Source organism: Alosa sapidissima, chromosome 14 (assembly GCF_018492685.1).
Source record: "Alosa sapidissima isolate fAloSap1 chromosome 14, fAloSap1.pri, whole genome shotgun sequence".
NCBI classification, from domain to species: Eukaryota; Metazoa; Chordata; class Actinopteri; order Clupeiformes; family Clupeidae; genus Alosa; species Alosa sapidissima.
The window spans coordinates 31,787,060-31,813,594 of record NC_055970.1 but is presented as its reverse complement, the minus strand read 5'-3'; the positions used below and the strand labels follow the sequence as shown (position 1 = coordinate 31,813,594).

The 26,535-nt window shown below is 44.7% G+C and overlaps 1 protein-coding gene across 2 annotated transcripts; it reads right to left on the bottom strand.

Moving 5' to 3' along the window:
* Positions 1 to 25,486, bottom strand: kars1 (lysyl-tRNA synthetase 1). 2 transcript variants are annotated; one of them, XM_042062313.1, is made up of 15 exons: positions 25,357 to 25,484; positions 24,579 to 24,768; positions 24,253 to 24,394; positions 23,879 to 24,041; positions 23,698 to 23,791; positions 23,401 to 23,587; positions 23,130 to 23,255; positions 12,930 to 13,049; positions 8,339 to 8,501; positions 3,754 to 3,927; positions 3,381 to 3,466; positions 3,026 to 3,111; positions 2,661 to 2,787; positions 2,178 to 2,321; positions 1 to 457 (listed from the first exon to the last, which is right to left on the bottom strand). In XM_042062313.1, the coding sequence occupies exons 2-15, from the start codon at positions 24,728 to 24,730 to the stop codon at positions 383 to 385; spliced, it is 1,839 nt and encodes a 612-aa protein (XP_041918247.1). In that variant the 5' UTR covers positions 24,731 to 24,768; positions 25,357 to 25,484; the 3' UTR covers positions 1 to 382. The 2 variants fall into 2 exon arrangements, with proteins under 2 accessions (XP_041918247.1, XP_041918248.1); XM_042062314.1 differs by lacking the exon at positions 24,579 to 24,768 and having other exon boundaries at positions 25,357 to 25,486.
* Between the last annotated feature and the right edge of the window lie 1,049 nt (positions 25,487 to 26,535).

The window sequence follows — 26,535 nt, the reverse complement described above, 5'->3', positions numbered from 1 at the left end:
TTGCTTTTAAATTTTCTTTAATTCCTGTCACCAGTATAGGATTTGATGTATTTGTTCCACTTGATAATTAAAAAAAACAAGACAGACTGTTAAAACCAGAGGGACATCCATGTAAATCAGCAGCCACCTCCACATCACCTCCATTACTCTGAAAAAGCAGGTGGTTTCCTTCGGAGGAGTCCGACAACCATGACACAGAAAAGCCAACATACGTGCCATTCCCTTACGTATGCACCATTGGACATCACACCTTTACATTCCCATAACACTACATGCCCATCAAAGCCAGTTGCTGTAGCAATAAAAACTCTCCTATGTCTGATGTGGACACTGCAACCAGTGTGCCTTTCCTTTGGCAGGCATAGGTGACAGCACCTCAGCACTATACAGAGGTGCCCTCTGCTGTTGGTGTAGGCTTATTGTCATCAGGCTTCATGGCAGGGAACAGAAGGACCTCCTGCAAGAGAAAGGAGGCAGGACATTAGAGGGTTGTTCCACACATCATACCTAACATCAATGCAACCTGGACATTATAGCGGCAAACAATTTGAAAGCTTATAAGGCGAGATGAGACTGTGATAAAAACACAAAAGATGTCAATACATTAATTTACCATACTAACATGCAAACAAAATGATACTTTAAATCACATGTCTCAAACTCAAATGCGGTCCGCCATGTAATTTTATGTGGCCCGTGAGAGCTTGCTTTTTAGAGTAGCCTACATTTTGTTATTCACTTGAAAATTATTATCTTTAATCTGATAAATTAATAGCATACCGTAAATCCTCAAATTATGGTCGGGATTCTATTTATGGCCGGGGCCGTGGTCGATTCGGACAAATAAAGGCCGGCCCCCAAATACAAGTCGGGGTAATAACTGCCTACCAGTAGGGCTATCAGTCCACAAGCACTAGAAGACATTGTTTTGATTTAACTCAATGAAATAAAAGAGCTCTTCTTAATACTTTATATTGTTTGTTAGTTTAATACTGTTGACAATTCCAAGGCCAATGACAAGTCGTTGTCCTACACCATGGGTCTCAAACACATCGCTCTCAAACTACCAGTCGCTCGCCGCCCCTTCTGAGCTTGCCACAGGCGGAAGCAGTAGGCTACTACATTTAAACACAATTGTTGCCGCAAGGCATTCCAGCCTACAAATTTAATAAAAAGTAAATCATGCATAATTAAAAAAAATAACTACTTGGCTATGCAATAAGGTTTCCATTACAGCACAGCGCACGTTCAATGAATGAATGAAAGCGGCTGCCTTGTCTCGCAATGAACAGCGGGTGGAAATCTCGACACCCTTTCTACATTAAACTTAATAGTGAACCATCAAATACCCCCCAGATACCTGCCTCGAATACAAGCCCGCCCCAAATAAAACCATCTTCTGTAAACCTAATGCATACTACCGTCTACACTGCACTATATTTCTCGTTCTGCCTATGCATCACCTGTCTATACTTTGTATATCACATTGCACTTTTCTGCTTTTTTGCACTTCTGGTTTGATGCAAACTGCATTTCGTTGGCTTTGTACTTGTACTCTGCACAGTACAGTAAAGTAAAGTTGAATCGAACATCTAATTTAACATCTAATGAAGGCCTGTGCTTTGCGCAGCCTAAGTAAATAAAAGACCCCGGCCACAATTTGAGGATTTACAGTATATGTTATAATAAAAGAGAAATGTTAGTGGGTACCCATATACAGTATATTTTTACATTATGTCAATGGATGTACACGGATGCAGATTTGTTACTGTTTGTTATATGTTTGTTTATAGTTGTACGCTTGAATATCTGCTTGCCATAATGGTAATTCTACTTTCAAAGCTAGTTAATTTGTTGGCAATCGATAATAATAGAATGCAGAGGCAATTGTGCAATGATATTATGATACATTTACATAGTCTTTCAGTTACAACCGGCCCATTGAGGGCAACCATTATGCTGATGTGGCCCGGGATGAAAATGAGTTTGACACTCCTACCAAAGAGTATAGAAGTAATATTAATAACTTACTTCTATACTCTTTGCTCCTACTTTAAATGCAGACAATGGATTCACTTTCACCAGCATGTTCATTAGCAGTTAACTCATGAATGTATTTGACAGAAACCATGAGCTACAGGCAAAATCAGTGCACTGGTTGGTGTATTACACTGTACCTTGATATTGTTGGAGTCCGTGAGGAACATAGTGAGACGGTCGATGCCCATTCCCCAGCCTGCTGTTGGAGGCAAGCCATACTCAAGAGCAGTGCAGAACGTCTCGTCAATGAACATGGCTTCATCGTCACCCTCTGCCTTTGCCTGGAGGTGCAGTCAGACCCACACATATAGAGAGACAGAAACCAAGGGAGAAGAACAGGTAAATGCTTTGTAGTGAAAACTACAATTAAACAAATCTGAGCATGATTTTTTGCAACATTTTTGTAGATTACGGTTACAGAGCCTCAGAAATCAACCCTGAGTTTACAAAAACGTGCCGTAGAATGCCACGAAGTATAGCAAGACTCAAAGTCCTGAACATGTTGCCAATACTGCTGCATTGTCCCAGTACAGAAAAATCTAACAACTGCCTATAAGAGGTTTCCTTCATTGTAGTCACTGCGCTTCAAGGCGAGGGGAAAAGCTTATTGCTATACCTACCGTAGCCTGTTGCTCAAACAGTTCCCTCTGTCTGATGGGGTCATTCAACTCTGTGTAGGCATTACAGATCTCTTTCTTCATGACAAAGAGCTCGAAGCGCTCAGTCAGTCCTTTCTGCGATCTGTGCCTGGGGAAATAGAAAAGAGAAGTGGTTAAGGAGCAGTTAAGGCTAAAATGACACAAAGTCAGCAAATCACTGAATTATACAAGTGTTGGTGGGAGACTTGGTGTCAAGAACATCACAGTCACGTCTCCAGACAATGCTGATTACCTTTACTGCCACAAAATCTACAAAGATAGTCAAGGTACATACTGAGTAACCATGAAATTATCATAAATAGTTATAAATTATCACTATGTCTTACCACTTGGCCAGCGGACTCATGATCTGTGGATGGTCACAGATGAAAGTGGGATTGATGCATGTTACTTCCAAGAAGTCTCCTACCAACTGTAGCAGAGAATCCCCAGAAAACAGGAGAGACATTAGATTAAGCAAATGCATGTGACGTCAAGCATGTCAAGAAGAAAAATACAAAGACAAATATAAAAGTTGGGACCGCAATTTTGTAGCAATCCTATACAATAATTTTCAAAGTTAGTAAACTGCTCCAATTAACATATTATTTAAATGGATGAAGGTATACAATTAATCTGCCCAGACCATTTCTGTCCCTTTTCTTATTTGGGGAGACACTGAATAGAATGACTGACACCCACCTTGTCTAAGAGACGAGCCGTGGTTCTAGGAGGGGGGCACTCCACTCCTTTCTGGGCGCACAGTTCATCAAAGAACTTACGAGTCTCTGAAAATAATCAAGCACAAAGACGTCAGACATTCAGGTAAAACCTACACCATCAAACAACAATGGTATCTGTAAAGTTCTGTCCTCTGACATAAAAGTTAATTGTGGTTAACTATCTACTTACTTAACTCCAAGGTATTTAAGGTTTGTTTTGACAGAGGAACAAAAATGAATATTTATAACTGCATTTTTGCCAGGCTGTGATGGTAAAGACACAAGCATTCATAAGATTTGTATGACCTTGGACTGTAATTAGGATTACAGAGATCGTCTGAGAGCTGCCTTACCATTGCTGTCGTATGTGTCTGGAGGGGGGAACTTCACACCCAGCTCTTTCTCCAGGTCGTACACCATGCTGACCCTTCTGAAGGGCGGGGTGAAGTCGATCTCATACGCCTGCCCCTCTGGTCCCTCAGGGTGGTAGGTCACCTTGTAGCCACCTGTGATGTGCTTGACCATTCCTAAAGACACAGTGGCAGGAATAGAAATAAGAGCCCTGGAAATGAGTGAGCTGCAACATGTGTGAGATACAGGGATCACACATGGGTGATTGGAGGGTTTTTGGGCTTCACCAAATACTTATCAGTGGCACCCAAGACATGAGAAGACATCCAACACATTTTCCTGGCAAGGGTAGCCAAAATGGTGAGGAGTGTTCACCACACTAAACTGTGTCTTGGAGAGAGTGGTATGTGTGTAGAATGTACCTAGATTACGAAGCCATTCCTGCAGAATAAACATAACTAATAACTGGAAACAAATAAATCACTGCTGATGCTTTTTAATTGACATCTGCAAAAGCAAGTTTTGCAGCGTTCTGGACTTTGCAACAGAGACGCTAAAGGAACTCTGACTACTCCGGCCTGCAACAACACCGGACTCGCCTGCTACTCCTCCCCCGGAAAGAAAGCGTCGGAAGCGGTGTGCGAGGAAGCAGAAGAGGGGCAAGCGCGGAGGCGTCCGGGCCAGGCTAGCGGCCAGCCCAACTCGCCCAGCAATACCATCCATTCTCCTGGCAAATGTACGATCACTGGACAACAAAATGGATCACATACGACTGCTGAGATCAACGAACCGGACAGTAAGTAACTGCTGTGTGCTCGTCTTCACTGAGACTTGGTTAAATGACAACATTCCGGACTCTGCTGTACAACTGGAGCAGCTAGCATGCTATCGAGCAGACAGGGCCATTGTAAAGGGAGGTAAATCACGAGGAGGAGGAATCTGTGTTTACATCCGTGACGAATGGTGCCGGGACACTGTAGTAGTATGCAAACACTGCTCACCACTGGCAGAGTTTATGATCATAAAGTGCCGTCCTTTTTACCTGCCAAGGGAAATTACTGCGATTCTGCTAGTCGCAATATACATCCCGCCTACCAACAACAACAGCGATAAGAACGCGGCTCTTAGTGAACTGTACCAGGCTGTCAGTGAACAACAGACAGCACACCCAGACGGTTTCACCATCTTCACTGGAGATTTTAACCATGCTGATCTCAAAACTGTACTTCCAAAGCTACACCAGCATGTTGATTTTCCAACAAGAGGAGATAACATCCTGGACCTGGTCTACACTACACACAAAGGAGCATACAAAGCCACCCCCCTCCCCCACATTGGACTTTCAGACCATATCACTGTTATGCTAATGCCCGCATACAGACAAAGGGTAAAAGCGAACAAACCGGTTCGTAAGCAGGTAAAAGTGTGGCCTGAGGGAGCCTCCGATGCTCTTCAAGACTGCTTTGACACAACAGACTGGGAAATGTTTAAGCAGGCAGCCACTTACAACAACCGGACAGACATAGAGGAGTATACAGACACTGTAACCTCTTACATCACCAAGTGCATCGATGATGTGACCCACACAAAAGACATCATCACTCGGGCTAACTGGAAGCCATGGCTGACAGGGGATGTCCTCAGGCTGCTGAGGGCCAGATACAAAGCCTACAGAGCTGGGGATGAAGCTGGCATGAAAACAGCGAGAGCCAACCTGTCCCGTGGCATCAAGGAAGCAAAAAAGGAATACACTCACAAGATAACCACCCACTTCAAAGACAGCAGGAACTCACAAAGCCTATGGCAGGGCATTCAGGCCCTCACGGACTACAAGCCCGCGCCACAGAGCTGTGAGAGCAACATCCCTCTGCTCAACAACCTGAACCGCTTCTTTGCTCGCTTTGAAGCACAAAACAGCACCTGCCCACAGAAGACCCATCCCCCTCTACATGAGCAGCCCCTGTGCCTCTCTGCCGACAGCGTGAAGAGGACACTTGCTGCTATCAACACCCGTAAGGCAACAGGTCCAGACAACATCCCAGGTCGTGCGCTGAAGGACTGTGCAGGGGAGCTTAAGGATGTCTTCACAGACATCTTTAACACTTCCCTGAAGCAAGCCATCGTCCCATCATGTTTCAAAGCTGCCACCATCATACCTGTGCCGAAGAAAACTGCTCCATCCTGCTTCAATGACTACCGCCCTGTGGCACTGACACCCATCATCATGAAGTGCTTTGAGCGGCTTGTCATGTCACATATCAAAGCCATTCTCCCCCCCACCCTGGACCCCTTCCAGTTTGCATACCGAGCCAAGCGGTCTACAGAGGATGCAATCTGCTCTGCCCTCCACCCAGCCCTCACCCACCTGGAAAAAAGAGACTCATATGTGAGATTGCTGTTTATAGACTTCAGTTCTGCATTCAACACCATAATACCACAACAACTCATCTGCAAACTTGACAAACTGGGACTCAGTACCTACCTCTGCAACTGGCTACTGGACTTCCTCTGTCAGAGGCCCCAAGTAGTACGTGTTGGCAACAATACCTCAAGCAGCATCACACTGAGCACAGGGGCCCCCCAAGGCTGCGTGCTCAGTCCGCTGCTCTTCACCCTGCTGACGCATGACTGCACTGCAACCTACAGCAACAATCACATAGTGAAATTTGCTGACGACACAACTCTGGTGGGTCTCATCACCAAGGGCGACGAGACTCAATACAGGTTGGAGGTCGACCATCTGACCACGTGGTGCAGGGACAACAACCTCCTGCTGAACGTCAGCAAGACCAAAGAGATTGTTGTTGACTTCCGGAGAGGTCACACCCAACACCTGCCACTGACCATCGACGGTGCTGTGGTGGAGAGAGCGAGCAGCACCAAATTCCTGGGGGTGCACATCAGTGAAGACCTCTCCTGGACCACCAACACTGCATCACTGGCAAAGAGAGCTCAGCGCCGCCTGTACTTCCTGCGGAAACTCAGGCGAGCAAGTGCTCCACCAGCCATCATGACCACATTCTACCGAGGCACCATCGAGAGCATCCTCTCCAGCTGTATCGCTGTGTGGGGCGGAAGCTGCACTGAATACAACAGGAAAGCCCTGCAGCGCATAGTGAACACCGCTGGAAGGATTATTGGTGCTTCACTCCCCTCCCTGAAGGACATTTACACCACCCACCTCACCCGCAAGGCGACCAAAATTGTGAGTGATGCAAGTCACCCCGCTCACAATCTGTTTGATCTACTGCCCTCTGGGAAGAGGTACAGAAGCCTGCGCTCCCGCACTACCAGACTCACCAACAGCTTCATACACCAAGCCGTAAGGATGCTGAACTCTCTCCCTCCTCTCCCCCCTCCACCCTCAGCTACATAACATCCTGGACATTGGACCCAAAATGGCCGCCTGCACTACTCCACTTGCACACTTGTACACTTTACAACTGGTGTTGTTGTCCTGAAAACACAACACTTCTGCTGCTCTTACATAACTTGCACCACTATGCCACTTTCTTCTTACTTAGGTCAAACAGAACTACCCAAGCCTTTTATTGGCCTGAATTTGCACTAGTATTTTTATTGACTGTCTATGCACAATTTCAACCACATTTTGCTGCTCTTATTTTTTCATTATTATATGTGCCCTCTTATTTACTTATTTACTTACTTTTTTATTTACTTATTTACTTACTTTTTTGTTTACTTGAATGTTATGTTTGTCTGTGGACCTAAATTGGTAAAATATGTCTTGTCTTCACCGTGGGATAGTGAGAAACGTAATTTCGATCTCTTTGTATGTCTGGAACATGTGAAGAAATTGACAATAAAGCTGACTTTGACTTTGACTTTGACTTTGAAATCAGTAAACCGTGTGCGTATCCAAATATCTTTAATATTGCCGGGTACTTTTACTCTGTCTATAACATTAGAGTAAAGTTTGTTCATTCAATAACTTTCAGTTAGCCAGGAGTCAAAACAGGCAGATTACAGTGTTCCACAACAACTACTCATGCAGGCCAAGGTCCCGAAGAACCGGCTGGTTTCCATGAGCTGAACTGAATGAGAAAAAGATAGCCAGACCAGTACTATTACTTTGTATACATAAGTGTTACAAAGTTTTACACACTACATCTACACTCCGCATAAGTCCCAGTTGAGTCCATGTCCAGGAGATCAGACTGCACATATTTGTGACTTAAACAATGGTAACCTTGTCAAATAAGCCAATCGTAGTGCTGTAAAATCTAGTCTGAGTCTTAGTCAGTCATTGTTCACCTAGCTTATATAGATATGCCAAGTGTGACACTGGCGGTCTTGTTCCAAGATGGAAAAAAGTGAAAGAAAAAGAAAAAACAATTCTGGGCCTGTCCCTATGCGTCACAAAGAGGACAGTATGGGTAGTCTATATGTTATATCTGTCAAGAACATGACAGGTATGTAACTAGCTACCATATTCTTGTATGTATGTTATCTAGAAAATTAGATGTAGGATGTGTGGATCTCAATTCAAAACCTGGCAACAGACACCATTGAAAATAAAAGGCACAATGTTACTCTGAAATGTTCAGCTTAGATCGTAGGTCTTACCTGAGAGCAGCTTCTCCGTGATCTCCATGAGGTCATGGTAGTCAGCATAGGCCATGTAGAACTCGCATGTAGTGAACTCTGGGTTGTGAGTCATGTCAATGCCTTCATTCCTAAACTGTCGGCCAACCTCATACACTCTATCAATACCTCCAACCACCAGCATCTATGGGAGAATTAGGCTGTTTTAACAAGGTGAAACAGTGGAACATGCATGTGACCATCAGCATTAATTAAGTGTGCTTGTTCTTCTTAAGTTTTATTATTAAGTGTGCTTGCAAAGCAACAACAATTATTGTTCTTAAGTTTTATTGGGGGCCAAGCAGCGAAGCTGCGAAGGCACCCATTGTGTTTCCATGATTTCTTATTATTATTTAACATCTTTCCTCCGCCATTGGAGTCTATGGCAGCCCATAGAACCGTCTGGTGAAAAGTTTGGCACACCGATTAGGGACAGTCTCATGAATAATTTCACCAAGTTTCATACCGGCACCTTGAGCGCTCTAGCGCCACCAACAGGCCAAAGTTGGACATGCGTTCACGCACGTAACTTTTGATCCGTATGGCCGATTGTCAAAAATGAGATATCGTTGGAATCCTTGGACCAAGCCGAGTTCAACGCACCCTATGACGTCATTTTCCGCCATGATGGATTTTCCACCATTTTGGATTTAATCAAAAACACTAAAAAGTTTTCACAGGTCACAAATTTTGTCCAATCGACACCAAACCTGACACACATGATCTTCAGACCAAGCCTCACAAAAGATACTCCTTTTCGTCTTCGGAACTAAAACCGTTTGCCCGTAACAGCCAATCAAAACTTTCGGCAAAGCCGCCAAACAGGAAGTGAGCTCATATCTCAGCAACCCATTAATCTATCATAACCAAACTTTGTACATGGACTCAGGACCCAATCAGGGGGACGCTCAAGAAATCTGGTGACCTTTGACCTCTAGGGGGCGCTGTAATTTAGAAACATGCCTTTTGGCCTGTAGCTGCTGTTGTACTTAGAATTAAAACACACTAGTGGTGTCTGGTAATACTGTTGGAGGTCCTTAGGCCGACCCAAGCCAACTTGTGATGTCATCGTAATTGATTCCGCCGCCATATTGGATTTAATCAAAAACGTCAAAGTTTTCACAGGTCACAAATTTCATCTGATCCTCCCCAAAATTGGCAGAGACCATCTTCAGCCCATGCCTTATCAGTGCATTGCTTTCTGGAACAATTGACAAAAGCATTCGCCCGTAACAGCCAATCGAAATTTGCGGCGAAGCCGCCAAACAGGAAGTGAGCTCATATCTCAGCAACCCTGCCATGTATCATAACCAAACTTACTACATGGATTTATGACCCCATTAGGAGGACGCTCGAAAACTTTGGTGCCCTTTGACCTGTAGGGGGTGCTGCAATTAGCAATATTGTATTTTGATCTGTAGTTGCTGATGTGTTTTATCGATCTTTTATTTTTTGATGTGAATCTGATGAAAACATGTTCCATCCAGTTCATTCTAATGCATGCGTGCAGGGGTGGGGCGGGGCAGGACGGGGTGGGACGGGCAGGGGTGATTAGGTGGGGGGCTGGCTGGCGGAGGCAGTGGCAATTCTCAGCCCTGTTTCAGCCCTACAAAATCAGTTATGTTTTGATGTGACACTAGTTGAAAGTGTTGATCGTGGAAGTCTGCTGAGTTCTATCTTGTCGCCATGGCTACTCCAGCCTATTCTGCTTGGCCCCCTCATTGTTGCTTGCAGCTATATTTATTATCATTATTATTATTATTATTATTTTTCCCGTCTCCCTAATTTTTTGTCAGCTCTAGCGCCCTGGCCCTTTGAGACAGAGACACCGTTCCAACTTTAAAACGTCCGGTCAGTACCGGTGTAAGATGCTCGCGAAGATGACGTCAGGTGGGTGTGTCGTTCGTCCGCCATATTGGATTGAACAGAAAGCAAAACTAAATTTTCACAGGTCACCAAATTTGGTCCGAACGCCACGAAACTTGACGTACATTATCCTTGGACCAAGCATCACAAAAGTTACCAGAAGGATTTTTGATTATCGAAAGCGTTTGCCCGTCACAGCCAAACGAAATCGGCGGCGAAGCTCCGAAACAGGAAGTCGTCCATATCTCAGGAACACGGTCACATATCGATACCAAATTTTGTATTTGAACTCAGGACTCCAATGTGAGGGTGCATAAGCTAAAAAAAAAAAAAAAAAAAGAAAACATCCAAAAGTTTCCAGCATTTGGCAAACCACCCACCCGTATTTGGTAACCATCACCTTTCACATTTGCACTTGCACTCCATTCACAATGCCTTCCAAGTATGCACAATGTCTCTGGGCAGCCTTGCCCAATCATGAAATCCTTGCTCAGCCATGGGATAGTATGGACTTACGAACTGAAATGGTAAGGAGAACATTAGCTATTTATTGCTGACGTAGTACAGTTATTTTCACATTGACGGTATTCAAAATAAATTTTTCATTATTGTTAAATATCATGATGGGAGAGTATTGTATTGTTGTAACGTTGTATTACATTTCACATACATACGGTGACATCATTAGAATTATGTGAGCTTCACAAGTAAGGAAGGTGCAAATATTATGTAATTTATAATGGGAAATTATTGGAAATGTTATTTCTTGTTTATTCTAATTGCAAACCACACACATCCATTCGGAATCACACGTACACATTTAATACTGAAAGACTCTCATTTCGTTTATTTGATGTTGCCTAGCAACGCAGCCTTCAGAGCAAAGATTCTAGAACAGGGCTTCAGAGAGACACGTTTTGAGTTTGTGGCCAAGAACCTAAAATATCGGTTTCCATGTCTATGTGCTGGATGGTGTGCGTCTTTTATGAAAGTAAGTGTTTTATACAGTTAACGTTACAGACATAATGAGTCATGTTGTAGTGGTCAACATAAATGTGCCCCTTCTGTTATTAGAATGCTAAGCGGAGAAGCATGCTAAGCAGAGATTTAGTATCATTAATTTCTTGTGTGGCTAGCTATAGGGAGGAGATTTATGTTGCTAATTGGGATTTATGTTGTTTAGCGTAATGCCATGGTCATTTGATACGAGATGCTTGCACTCGTAACTTCGTCACTTGTAACTTTAGGACTGCCATTTAGCACATTAGCCCTAAAAGTAGCACCTAAGTCTGTGACAGCGATGCGATGTTTTGAAATGCGTCTAATATTGTCTACAGGAGCTTCCAATCGCAAGGGAACTTGCATTGTAGGCATAACTAAGGGATGCAATAACACCACCAACAACCAAAACTAGCCTACTCATTGTCAACATGTACATTAAATGTAACGTTTCATGTGAATCAAATTAAAATGTTTTCTTTGCAAACGTAGGCATAGGCATATGGTGACAGATTAATTTAATAATGCTGCTGTGTGAATCACGGTAAGCGCGAATTAAGTGGCCACTTCTTAATGGGACCCACTGTATGGAAGTGGGCTAAGTAAAATAGAGATGTTTCAAATAAGATAAGGTTAATCAGAATTCTACGATATGCCTGCTTGACAACGGCAGAGATAGAACTGACCTTTGGCCATAGCAACCATCCATTTAGAACGATTGGCCTTCATAGCAAACAAAGATCTGAGCTGTGTTGCAATGTGAGGCACAGTATAGAAAGATGATGAAATATACAGAGACAGGTCAAAAAATATAGTGCAATGTAGACAGTAGTATACAGTTGATTTACAGACGGTGGTTTAGAGTAATATGAAGTATTCCTTTATTCTGAGATAGGCTACATCAATAGGCTCTCAAAACAACCCCAGGCTCACAAAACAATCCCAAACAGACATAAGGTCTTTATAGAGCAAATCCATATAGATTTTTTGTCAAATAAACCAGTAAAACATAATTTGTGGGATGGAATATATAACATTCACACTCATAGCTCATATGGAATATATAACATTCAGACTCATAGCATTTTCTTAAATAAATCAGTGATTCAGTCATTGAAATCAGTCATTTCAATTCCTCTGTAGGTTACCCGATAGCCCAGTTTGAGACGCGCAAGACGCGTGACATTATTTATTTTTGCAGCCAATCACTGCTGTCATTTTATTTTATTGATTTGATCTCAGTCATAGAAGCTAAATCGAAGGCAGGCCTAAAGGTAAAATCCAACGAACCGCATTCAACCCGCAAACCAATAGTTGAATAGCCCTCTCCTAGAGCTTTTGAGATATTGCCACTGCTCCAACACTGAAAGGCACTGTTACAATGCCTGGATCAAGCCAAGTTCAGCATTACGTATGCCACTATCTGCTCACGTTGGTAGCAGATAGCACACTTTCGCAGTTCCCGCCGGAAATGCAGTCTAGTTTTGTCTGAAATTCCTGATATAACCCTATGGAAAAGTGTGGTTTGTTTTAAACTGGTGTTCCAGAGGTTTACAAAATATAGTAAAGGAACACCTTAAACACCCACCAGTGAACTTCATACAATATCACAGAATTATCTATTCACCAGCATTATTCATTCACCACCACTTTCTTGCAAAACCACCAGACTAGACCTATGAGAGATATACTGCATGAGATCTCTTACCTTATGGTACAACTCAGGGGCGATTCTCATGTACAGATTCATGTCCAGGTCATTGTGGTAGGTAATGAAAGGACGTGCAACTGCCCCACCGGGGATGAGGTTCATCATAGGAGTTTCAATCTGGAAGGCAGTGAGCAAAATTCTTTTAATATATATTCTTATTCCACTGCTTGGTTGAATTTCCTATTTTCCTGTGTAATTTAGAACGTGCATTAACATATGTTATTTGAACACCTATGAAGTAGATCAATTTTTTTGGCCGTATCACACATTGTGAAGTTTAACCAATTGCATTGCTTTGCATCCAAGCTGTAAAATACAGACGTTCAGAACATAGGCAACATTGTAGCATATGACGGAGGTGGTTTTTAGCTAGTGGAATGACAGTAGGCTAAGTAAAATAGCGATGTTTCAAAGATAAGGTTCATAAGAATCCTGGGATATGCCCGCTTGACAATGGGAGAGATGGAACTAACGACCGGCCTTTGGCCATAGCAACCATCCATTTTAGAACTAGTGGTGGCAGTTTGTCCTGCATGTTGAGAAATTAGTTGATATGTGTCGGAAAAAAGTAGTTCTACATACAAGACAGTTTTAGCGATTAAAACGTTTAAATTATAACAGGAAATGAACACAACGCAAGTGGCAACAGTGGAATAAGCAGGATAATGGACTCCACGGTGGTCTGTTAACAGAAATGCACTTACGAGGCTGCGCGTAGGGCCGTTTTAAAACCTCCGCCGTGCATTAATTTCTGTTAACAGACCACTGTGTCGTCCATTATCCCTTACATATGAATTAGAACAGTGGCATTGCATACAATAGTTGAATATTCATCATTCACAAATAAAAAAAAAATTAGTACATACAAATTAACATCCACTGTGTTCTGCAAATAAAAAAAATGGTCGTTCTTCTGTAGGGCTGCACAATTAATCAATTTTTAATTGAAACTGCGAACTAATGCAATTAGTTAATGGCAAAGGCTGCAATTTATTGTACGGTTCGCAATTCTGTCCCAATGATAAAAAAAAAAAAAAAATAAATAAAATAAAGTGAGATTTGGAATATTGAACTGAAGCTTGACTTCAGTTCAATATTCCAAATAAAACTGCAATCGCAATATCAGTCAGAAAACTTCAAATATTATACCCAAATCTTGCAGCCCTTCTGTCCTCATCATGGGAGGAGTTATGAACAGCTGTGGGTTATGTTTCGTAGTTCCTGACCGCCAAGGCAGTCTCTTTGTAGTGGATATATTTCTGTTGCGCCAGCCACAGACCGAGAGTTGTATACCAAAAACCTCACTCCGTGACCCGGCGTGTGACGTCACCGAGATTATATCAGCTTTTGTCACACGCCAGCCTTCCTCTTATCTCTTCTCGCCGCTTATCAGATGATTGTTGTTCTACGCAGCCCGGTGACTTCGTCGGAGTTACGGAGCTTTCTTCGTCCTCCACGGGCTGTTCAGACTACATTTCGGATAATAAGTTGGATTGACGATTGTACTGACGACCTACATTTTTTTAACCTGGAGCTTGCTTGGTTAAACAAACACTTGTTCGGCATAAAACAACGCAGCCTCACCTTGAGCCACGTTCGGTGACTGGCTAACGTTAGCCTACTGTCCACAAGCACGGCAGCCTCGCCTTGAGCCCAGCTCGGTCACAGGCTAGCCTCAAACACTAACACGGATCGGTTTACCTTGAGCCCAGCTCGGTAACCGCTTGTCCCAATCAAACACAAGCACAGCAGCCTTGCCTTGAGCCCCGCTCGGTAACCGGCTAGCTCACATCAAAACACTAGCATTCCGCCTCGCCTTGAGCCCCGCTCGGTAGGCTAGCTAGTAGCTAACTCTCCATTCCTAGGGTTAGTAACATTGCCTTGAGCGTAGCTCGGTAAGTTAGAGACATCCTGTCGACTAAGATTTTGAATTAGCAGTATTTTGGTAAGTATTGAAGGTTTACAGCGATCGGTATAGCTTAACTGTAGCTGAAGGAATATTCCTTAGATTAACGTGGACTTCATTGCGCGGTTCTCACCACTGCATTAGCGTTACCTGTACTTATCAGCCTTGAGCACAACGTCAACTTGGCGCTTTGTATTGCGACCATGTTTGAATCAGTACAGTGTACCCAGTGTCCCACTACACTGGAACCTTATGATGGCCATGATCTCTGCCCATCCTGTCTTGGGCTGGGCCACCTCCGTGAAGCTCTCATTAACCCGTTCATGAATTGTGCAATTATGTTGGTTGCACAGAGGCAGGCTAGGCTGGCAGGCTTGAGCGCAGAATGTGAAGCAACACTGCCTGCTGCCCTTGATAGAAAGACTACTAAGCGCCACTCTGCGGAAACCCCCACTGTGGCTTATAAAAAGAAAAAGTCCACATCTGGCTTGTCCCAGCAGGTGGAATCTCTTTCGTCTGATATGGAGCAAATAAAATCTGTTAATGTCACTGACTAAAGGCACAGCCCCTTTTGACACCTCACCTGACATGCCTGAACATTCCCCATCTGAAGCAGATGATTATGATATCCCATCTACAGCTGCATCAAATGCTGTGTTTCAACATAGCCCTGCATGCACTGAGAATTCAGCACTCTCTGTGCAATTGGCGCCCCCAACTGGTATGGAACCAGTCACACGGTCTCAAGACCTTAGTGATGACTCTCTAACGTCTGCAAACATTGGGGGTGGCCCCATAGCCTCCCTGCAGAGTACTATGAAGCTGGCTTTAGACAGATTGGCCCTGGACACACCGCCCGCTCAGACAGCGGAACCCAGTGCCTTCTTTAAGAAAGCAACCACAAATGATGACTTTTCTGTACCCATTTGTAAGGACTTTGTTGCGGAGTTCTCAGCAGCCTTTGCAGCTGATGCACAAAGGACTCAGGTGAGCCCAGCTGTGTGCACACTATCAGCCATGACAGGCGCTGGAGGTCATGGCCTGGCAAATATGCCAGCAGTGGACCCATGTATTGCAGCGCTGGTGGTTTCGCCAGACGAGGCGCTGCGTCTAGATCGACGCTGCCCTAGTGCTGAGTGCAGACGTACAGATGAGTTGTTCATCAGAGCTCACAACAGAGCAACACGGGTAGGACGGCTATCCAACTCTTTGGCACATCATCTGCTGGCCTTGTGAGCATCACTGCCAGGCACTAATGCCGATGCCGCCCCAGATGAATTACTGAACACTGCGCTTCAGACAATGGGCCACATAGCCCAGGACATGGGAAGACTCGTAGCTACCTTGGTGCATGGCCGCTGCCAAGTCTGGCTAGCACAAACCCCCTTGTCAGAGACATGCAGGGCCACAATTTGGGCACTGCTGCTGGTCCCTGGCCATGTCTTTGGACCTGCTGTAAAGGACGCACTGGATCGCCGCGCTTCCCTATCTGAATCGCGTCAGCATGTGAGCATGCACAGGCCCTTTCGTTTACGGGCCCCAGTGCCTCCAAACCCACGCTTTAGCCACCCCACCCACCCAAGGGAAACCAGGCACCAGCAGCACCCTGGTACCAGAGCGAGACCACCTGCTCAGGCGCAACGTAGACGCCCTGCACAGCACCCCGCTTTTGATGCTAGGCCAAGAAAAGCTCAGCGCTGACGGGACCCGGCCGGTGACAGGGCTTTTTGTCAGTCCAGCAGCTGTCATACTGGAAAAAGTCCGCAAAAGACCTATGGGTCGTGCGTACAATGACAGAAGGGTACAGGCTGCAGTTCCGTCGCCGGCCACCCCTCAGTTCACAGCCCAGGGTCACTGTTGTTCGAGACCCAAGGCGTGCATTAGTCCTCTCCAAAGAGATTTCCTCCCTCTTGGACAGGGACGCAATAGATGTTGTTCACCCTCATGTTCACGAACAGGGCTTTTATTCAATTTATTTCATAGTTCCAAAGAAAAATGGTGGCCAGAGACCAATCCTGGACCTCTGGAGGTTGAATATGCTCTTAAAAGTTCTTCCCTTTCGCATGTTGCGTACTGCAGATGTTCTCTGCAGCGTTTGCAAAGGAGAGTGGTTCACACTAGTAGACCTAAAGGATGCGTATTTTCATATCCCGATTGCACCAGAGCACAGAAGATTTCTTCGCTTTGCATTCCAGGGGGCTATCTACCAATTCAAGGTCCTCCCATTTGGGCTCTCCCTAGCCCCCCGAATATTCACCAGATGCATGATCCAGGGCCTCAAAATCCTACCTAGCCTGGACGACTGGCTCGTGTGCGCCCCCACCAGGGAGCGGGCAGTCATGGACAAACGCAGACTGCTCACTCACATCCAGGCATTGGGCCTCACTGTGAATGGGGAAAAGAGCAACTTGACGCCGACACAGTCGGTGAAGTTCATTGGGATGGGGTTGGATTCCCGCACGATGATGGCCTACCTACCCCAAGACCGAGTTCAAGTGATCCTTGCTTTCATCGGGCGCTTGAGATCGGGAACACAGGTGCCTTACCTGACATTACTGCAGCTTCAGGGCCTGCTGACAGCCGCAGCACAGGTAATTGCACTAGGGACGCTGCATGACTTCTTCAGATGTGGCTAAGGGATCTGGGGCTGGACCCTGTACGCCACAGACGCACACCGGTACGTATATCACAAGAATGCTCGACAGCTCTACAGAAATGGCAGTCGACGGATTTTCTTTCGTCAGGAGTAGCCATGGGACAGCTTCCATCACGCAGGGAAGTATTAACAACCGATGCATCCAAAACTTGGTGGGGCGCAGTCTGGCGCCACAGGGGAGTGCGGGGCAAGTGGTCATCGCCCATGGCACAAGAGCACATCAACCTGCTCGAATTGCGAGCAGTCCGACTTTCTGCCAGTGCTGAAGGGCAGACACGTGCTAGTCCGCTCCGACAACCTGTCCACTGTGTTCCATGTGAACCACTACGGAGGCACCAGGTCACGAGATCTCCTGAAACTAGCACAGGAATTGTGGTCGTGGGCTTACCCCAGGTTCCTTTCACTAAGAGCGATACACCTGGCGGGTGTAAACAACAGTGTAGCAGACACACTATCCCGCGGTGCCTTGCACCCCGGCCACTGGAGACTTCACCCAGAAGTGGTGCGGCAAATATGGAGTTTGTTTGGCGAGGCACAAGTGGACCTTTTCACCTCCACAGATACAACTCATTGCCGTCTTTGGTTTTCAGAGCAGGAGCAGGACAGTCCACTGGGACAGGACGTCTTAGCTCACAGCTGGCCGGACAGGCTACTCTATGCCTTCCCACCAATCCCCCTCATACACGCCCTGCTGGATCGGATCCAGAAGGAGGGACACAGAGTTCTTCTGGAAGCCCCTCGTTGGCCGTCACGAGTTTGGTTCCCCCTGCTGCGGTCTCTCCAGCAGGGTTACCTTGGGAGCTTCCTGTAAAGACAGATCTCCTCTCACAACTAGGAGGGCAGATATGGCACCCACGACCGGAGTTCCTCCAGTTATGGTTGTGGCCCCTGGGGCCAACCCACAGTTAATAGGTCATGCACACCTGAGGTCAGACTCACAATCCTTAATGCTAGAGCACTGTCAACCTGTGCAATGTACGATGGGAGATGGAAGATCTTTCAGAAATGGTGTAAAGATCGTCACAGGGACCCGCTGTCCTGTCCTGTTGAATCAGTGTTAGAATTCCTTCAGTCGCTTTTTGAATCTGGTAAATCTCCATCTACACTGAAGGTGTATGTAGCTGCACTCTAGCAATCATGCCCTGATTGATGGATCATCCCTCGGCTCGTATCGCCTGATGGTTGCCTTCCTTAAAGGAGCAAGGAGACTGAGGCCACCTAGAATGAATAGGCCGCCACCCTGGGATCTTCCCACTGTTCTAGAATTTCTTTGTGGTAAGCCATTTGAGCCCCTCGACCAGGCTTCTCTTAAATGGTTGTCCTTAAAGTCATCATTTCTTCTTGCAGTGTCATCTGCCAAGCGTACCTGTGAACTGCATGCACTGTCAGTCAGCCCTTTGTGTCTTCACGGGGGTTTGGATGATTCAAGTGTGAGGCTCAGGCCTAACCCAACATTTACCCAAGGTTCCCTCACCTGGGTTTATCAACCAGTCCATTGAGCTATTGGCCTACACAGACAGCAGTGACCCTCGACAGGTCCTGCTGTGCCCTGTTAGGGCGCTAAGATATTATGTTACCGCTACTGCAGAGATTCGCCGCTCAGACCAGTTGTTTGTTCATTTTTCTGAGGCCAAACGAGGAATGCAAACAGAGGCTCTTGCACTGGTTCATTGAGGTGATAGAGTCGGCCTACAAGCATGTTAACCGTAGACTGCCGGCACCTGTAAAAGGGCATTCGGTCAGGGGCGTGGCAGCTTCGTGGACAGCCGTCAAGGGGATCCCTCTGTCTGACATTTGTGCGGCAACATGGTTGTCCCCATGTACATTTAGCCGCTTCTACAATGTTAATGTGGCGTCTACCCCCTGCCTAGCTTCAGCAGTGCCGTCTCCAGCAGATTTGGGTTCCATCTGAGTCACTCCTCGTGACATTGTGATATTTTTCATCCACTACAAAGAGACTGCCCTGGCGGTCAGGAACTATGAAACATAACGCTAGTTACGAATGTAACTGTGGTTATGTGAGTAGTGGATGACCGTCAGGGTTTCTGGTCACTCGGAGTATGTGAGAAGAGACCAGTTACCTGAGGAAGGCTGGCGTGTGACAAAAGCTGATATAATCTCGGTGAAGTCACACGCCGGGTCACGGAGTGACGTTTTTGGTATACAACTCTCTGTCTGTGGCTGGCTACAAAGAGACTGCCCTGGCGGTCATCCACTACTCACATAACCAGTTACATTCGTAACTAGCGTTAATATGTGTAGTTGTCACATTATCTTTATTAGAAATATGTAAGGTCAATAGATTTGATGTTTATAATGCTATTTCCATCAATTTTACGATGGACAAGCAAATTTATTTAGTTTTTTATTTCTTATTCAGAGATATTATGCACATATTAAGCACTTCCACTTAGGACTTCTTTTTTGAGCTGCCATAACTTGCATTAAAAGGATGAACAGATAAACAGTTGATGGATTTTAAAGTTAGCAGGGTTTTTTTCCTGTACAGAAATTTGGTTTGCCGCTTCAATCAATATTCCTGCCACCTCTGACTCAAAACAAACTACCATTCTTGTTTTCACAAAAACATAATTTCCTTACAAGCACTGAACTCAGAATTTGACGTTTAACTGCAACGATGTATTGTAAGAATAGGAGGACAAAATTAATGTACTGGATTTTCTTCTTTTAAACCCTACAAAATGTGTCTGCCGTCAACCTGATTTTGTGACTTGAAACAGGGGTGAATATCTCTTTTACAGCACACCCAGCTTCTTGAAAATGTTCCTTAAAGGAACGCCACCCAATGTCAGTAGTAATATATGTTCTTACCTTAACCTTCACGAGTTGAGTCATACCTCTCCCGTGTCGGTACGTGCACTCAAACGTTCTGGTGAGCGGCGCGAATGTGTTAGCATGTTGCTAAGCTAGCAGGCTCAGATGTAGCCATAGAGGGAGGAAGATAGCAGTAATCAAAAACATCCACGTTTTCCCTACTTAAATACAGTTGCACGAGTAGTTGATAAAAATGTGTAAGGTCACAACATGAAACGTGGCGATTTTCCAAGCGAATAAACAGGAGAACTACAATGTGTGGCGCAATAGCACTTGGGAATACTTCGACCTAGCGTAGTAATATTAATTAACACCTAATTGTAGATCGTATCCACCACAGAGTTCAGCCGACCCCTCAGCCTTCCCCTCCGAGGCACACACACAGTCATTTCCATAAATAGAGACAACCTGCCCTGAAGTAGCAGGTAGTGGTAAAGTAGATTGTGAACAATCATGGTTATAATATGCATTGTGAAGGGATGTGATAACAAGCAGAAGTATTATAGTGATTTCATGTTTCATTGAATTCCGCTTTGCTGCAAAACAGCGGAAAGCATGGCTGGGATCTACAATTAGGTGTTAATATTACTACGCTAGGTCAAAGTACTCCCAAGTGCTATTGCGCTACACATTGTAGTTCTCCTGTTTATTCGCTTGGAAAATCGCAACTACTCGTGCAACTGTATTTAAGTAGGGAAAATGTGGATGTTTTTGATTACTGCCATCTTCCTCCCTCTATGGTAGCCATAGTCTGAGCCCGCTAGCATAGCAACATGCTAACACATTCGCGCCGCGCACCAGAGCGCTTGAGTGCACGTACCGACACGGGAGCGGTATGACTCAACTCGTGAAAGTTAAGGTAAGAACATATTACTACTGACATTCGGTGGCGTGTTACTTTAAGTAAAAACATTACATCCCATCAGTATGTTCTTTTTGCAGACATGTCTCTAATCACAGATTATTTCAAGAGTTAGCGAGGAGGAGAATTGCAATGACAGGAGTGGAAGTAGCCAAGGTGCTAGAAGAGGAGAATCTGAGCACAAGTGAAGGCTGTTTTATGCTTCTGCATCGAATCAACAGCGTAGCCCTGCAGAGCCAAGCCCTCCGCAGTCATCTGACAAGCACCTCCAAAAAATGTCAACCTCGCGTTGAGGTGACAGACTATCCTGGGAATCCAGATTTGAAAGCATGAAAATTAGAATTTGCTCAGAGTGACACTGGCGATGAGTAATGATGCTCATTATCTATGCCCATGAACCTGAGCTGCACAAATCACATCGGTGTATCTGATATAGGCAGGCCAGAGGCGAGCTAAACAGATGACGAGAGCACTGCGACGTCGAAGTCCGGAAACATCGGTCGTAGTGTTATCCAATTGCGTTGATGTCCAGAATCGGTCAGTAAACATTGGTCGTAGTGTTATCCAATTGGGTGCAGTAATATTTTCAAATGCATGCTTGGTGCCACCCCTCGAGTTGGGCCATTTTCATTAATTGTAGCCAGACCCTTAATCTTTCGGATTTGGGTCTTGATTTACAGGCTAGACACAGACCGCAAGGACTGGGATTGGTCAACTTGCCCTGTGTGTCGAGCCGGCTGCTTCAAGCAGCCTACTGTGGGGAGTAGCAACATACTAGTTCACGCTCATAAGCTTTGCAAATACCGTGATGGCCAAAAGTATTGGCACCCATGCTAAAGTTGACTGAAAAGAGGAATATAAAATCCTCTTTTGGAAATTGATCTTAATGCCTTAAGTGAAAAATGAGGAAATATCTAACCTTTAAGGGGACACCAATTTTCTTAGTGAATTAATAATGTATCATAAATAAATAAATGTTCTTCCTTAAAATACAGGGGTCATAAGTATTCCCACCCCTATGTTAAATTCCCATAGAGACAGGCAGACTTTTATTTTTAAAAGGCCAGTTATTTCATGGATCCAGAATACTGTGCATCCTGATAAAGTTACCTTGGCCTTTGGAATTAAAATAGCCCCCACATCATCACATACCCTTCACCATACCTAGAGATTGGCATAGGTGTTATTTCAGTTAGCCTATTAGCTGGTTTGATGCTCATTGAGCTCAATGCAAATCAACATATTTTGCTTACAATGACGAGATTATCTGATTGTAAAGGGTCTATTTGTCTGTAACGCTTTGAAATCAGCACTTCGCCAGCAGGCAGTACTTTGTGGGCAGTTTGCTTGCTAACATAACATAAACTAGCTAGCAGACACCTCACAAGTCACCTCAGACTTATTTTATGCTTACAATAACTAGGCCATTGGAATATACTGTGTATTTCTCGATAACGTTTAGAAAATCTAAGCAAGAAAAGGCTAAATAAATAACATTCATATTTCAGCTCAGCAGTCTATGGAGTTCGCCATTCTGACTACCGTTTCGGTGGTGCACGACGCAGACAAAGTAGATTCAAACTTCAAAATGTTCACGCCGGCGTAGAGGCAACGTTGTAATCACTGCATGGAGAGGAGCTAGAAGCATAAAACAACCTTGAGGGTCAAGATTGCGAGAGAGGAGAGGCGAGGCGAGAGTACCAAGTAGGCCTATTAACATCTGCATCAAAACCGATGTTTACATCTCTTTAATTCATCTCCCCAGACTCTCACCCCGTCGCACAGCTTTTTAACAGCTCAGCCTAATTTTTGGCCAGGAAAAAACTGAGCTGGCAGAAATAAAATGTATTGATAAGATACTCTTTGATATAAAACATGCTAGTGTAGTCACATTACACATATCCATCACACACATCTGCCCACTTGTGGGCTTCCTACCTCCAAGAAGCCAAGCTGGTCCAAGAAACTGCGCAGGTAAGTGATGATCTTTGCCCGTGTCACAAATTTTTGCCTTACAGGGTCATTCAGAATCAGGTCCAAGTAGCGTTGACGGAAACGAGTTTCCTTTTAAGACAATTACAGTGAAGTGTAGTCAGAGGTATATTGGAACAAATGTCCTTTTGAAAGCCATTTATCAGTTCTCTTCATAATTCACAGTGTCTTTACCTCTGAGAAAGAAATAAGAGACAATTGAAATGCAAGATTTTACCTTGTCCTTGAGGCCAAAGTGGAGATGGGGCAGCATATGTAGGCATGGAGACAGCAGGGTCATCTCGACAGGAATGATGCTAAGCTCTCCTTTCTTTGTCTTTCCAGGGTTTCCTTGAACTCCAATAATGTCTCCTCGTCTCAATTTGTTGTTGACATGCACAAACTCTTCCTCTGACTTGTAGTTCCTGTTGAAATCATGAACATGAAGGGACTATTAGTAAGCACTTGTGTCCATGAATGAGAAATTTCTGGCATATTGGTTAACCAATTTTTCTGAGCAACAACAAAATCCCACCTGGAATTTGCCATGACCTGCAGTTTCACACCTTCCCCTCGTAGATCATAGAACAGCAGCTTGGCACCTGACTCTCTCTTCGCATGAACACGACCTGACCACAAAAATATTCAGTTAAACAGGACATTTTAGAGATTTCAGAGCACTTCCACGCAGACAAAATCCATCTGTTTATTCCTACCTGCCACACTGATGACTTCATTTAGTTGGTCCCCTGGCTGCAGGTAGTTGTACTTCTCAATGAACTCTGTGAGGGACATGTCTACATGAAACTTGTGGGGGTATGGGTCCTTTGCTGTGCCCTTTAGTGCCTGGACAGCTTGTGTACGGATTTTGAAATATTGCTGTGCAGAAAAAAATTGTGACAATGTAATTGTCATGATGCTTTTCATCAAATAGTGACAAAATACAGACCGAGGTGGATATGTGGTTTCATTTTGTTTTGAAACCCACACCTTAGAACACCTTACAGTACAAAACACAGCTAATTGTGACAGACAAAACACAGCTTGTGTTTGGGCAGCACACCATAGTATTGGTTGCACTTTCACCTACATTAGGGTCCAGAGTTTCCTCATCAGCCCCATAGTTGTTGTGTTCAGCCTTGTCACTGGTCTTCTTTTGATCCACCTGTTCCTTGACCTTGGCCTCTTTCTCAGCAGCCTTTTTCTCAGCTTTCATGCGCCTTTTCAGCTCACTGAAAGAGCAAAAGGATATGGCTTTTTATAATCCCCAAGTTAAATTATCAAAACAATTAATACAGACAGGGTTAAAGTAGTAAGTGGGAAGTTGAATGCAAGAGCCCTACAAGTAAGAATAATCATTCAAATGTAGTGACAAAAGGTTGGTTGTTTTTCACATTAGATGGAAAAGCCACCAACCTCTTGTCACCTCGCCAGCGATTTCCCTGTATTAGCGCAGGAACGGCTGCTGGATTGGGGGAAGCAAACTTTGGCAAATGTGCCTTGACCCCAAGGGCTTGACCAAGGGCTTGACACACCTGCCGCCCGGCCACTCTGACCAGAGTCAGCATGAAATGGGGTAGTTACGGCGGCTGGTCAGTACATAGACCTGAGGAGACATACAGAGGGAAGCCGTGTAGGATGCCTTCAGTGGCCGAAATGACAACTTCAGATTCCCTTTTAATTTAGCAAAATTATTAATTATGACAGTAGACAGGAAAAGGCTAGGGCGGTGGTCGTCTTCTTGGTCTCACTTCAGCATCAGACTGAAACTGAAAATGCCGAAGTACCGGCTAAGAATCACGTTGGCTAACGTTGGCGTCGACTTTGCAATGAGTAGGTTACATAAAACAAACCCATTCATTTGAAGTCACATTCCAATATCACAGTCGTGGCGCTACCATACACATTTCCAAGAAACGTTGAGGAAACGGTTGAGAAAACACAAACAAACTGCACACCAGTCAGCTATTTGAGGCTAGTTGCTAACTTATGGTACAAAACAGAAAATGCACGGTCCCATCATGCTGTCCCTTCTGATGTAATTCCATGTGATGCCGCATGGCGACTTGAACACATCATTGGAAACGACTAATCTTTATGCAAAACACAAATAAGTCGCCCACCAAATGCCAAAGAAAAGGCCGGGGAGGTAAAAAAAAACAAAAAAAACTGATTGTTCTTTATGTTGGCTTACTTTTTGCTGAGTTTCTCGTCATCTACAGCCACCGCATCCGCCATCTTCTATGAGTGCCTACGCGCGTGTCGACCATAGACAGTAAAAGAAACCAAAGGCAACGTCAGCACGCAATACTTGGCTTAACGGCGTTCTACAAACCAATCACAACCGTCCCTCCTCCGTCCTGAACCTTTCACTTTCCGGCTCCGCCTATCTAGAATTTTGTGACAGTGTTTCTAATCTCAGACAACGGACGCTAGAGTGTGTAGTTGTGCCATCGATTGATCCTAGTGCCTATATCAACTTAAATAACCAAAGACTCCAAAGTAGCCTGCAGTTAGCAAATTGTAACCTAATGTATGCAACCCACTGCAAAATATATGTAGGCATTACAGATCTAATAAAGTAGAATTGCAGGCAGTGTTTGTAGGCCTATCTTCTCATCCAAATATCCAACTGGGGAAGAGCAGAACCAATATTGTGCAAACACACAATCAGGACCACATCATTAAACAGACAGGCATTCTCACTGTCTACTTTAAGCGCTGCACATTAATGTTATAATCTGTATAATGGTCACTGGCTTTTCATTTATGAACTTACTGTTCCAGCGGTGATGGGCTTGCAAGGAATACAGCAAATTTGCTGCAATTTCAATAGAATGAAATAAAACCAAAAGTAGGCTAAGCCAAAGTCCTTTTAGGCAAGTCCCTCCACTCGGCGGCCATATACCAACGTTTTATGGGCACTCATCGGGCACAGTCTTTGGGTCGAACTGCGCGTGCGCAAGGCTTCACGACACCAATCTTGCTCCAGCGGCGAGATCACAACAGATGATTGACATGATGTCTTCACAACACATCATATGATTGGCTCAATGTATTCACATCACACCACATGATTGGCTCAATGTATTCACATGTCGACGTTTTGCCAAAGATAATGAATGCGTAGCAAGATGGGTCGTCTTAGTTCATGTCTATGAGGGCAAAGTGGAGTTCAGTCAGAGACGGCTGCACAGGGGCGTGTCACTGACGTATGACTTACGTTTGAACGCCTCGGTTCCACGCCAGACAAGCCAGAGTACAAAATAAACTTGGTGTACACCTTCATTAATGTTGATTTTCTCCCGACTGGAGGGTACCATCACGACATTCTACTGAAATAGGGAGAAGGGTTTGGAGATCATGATACCGT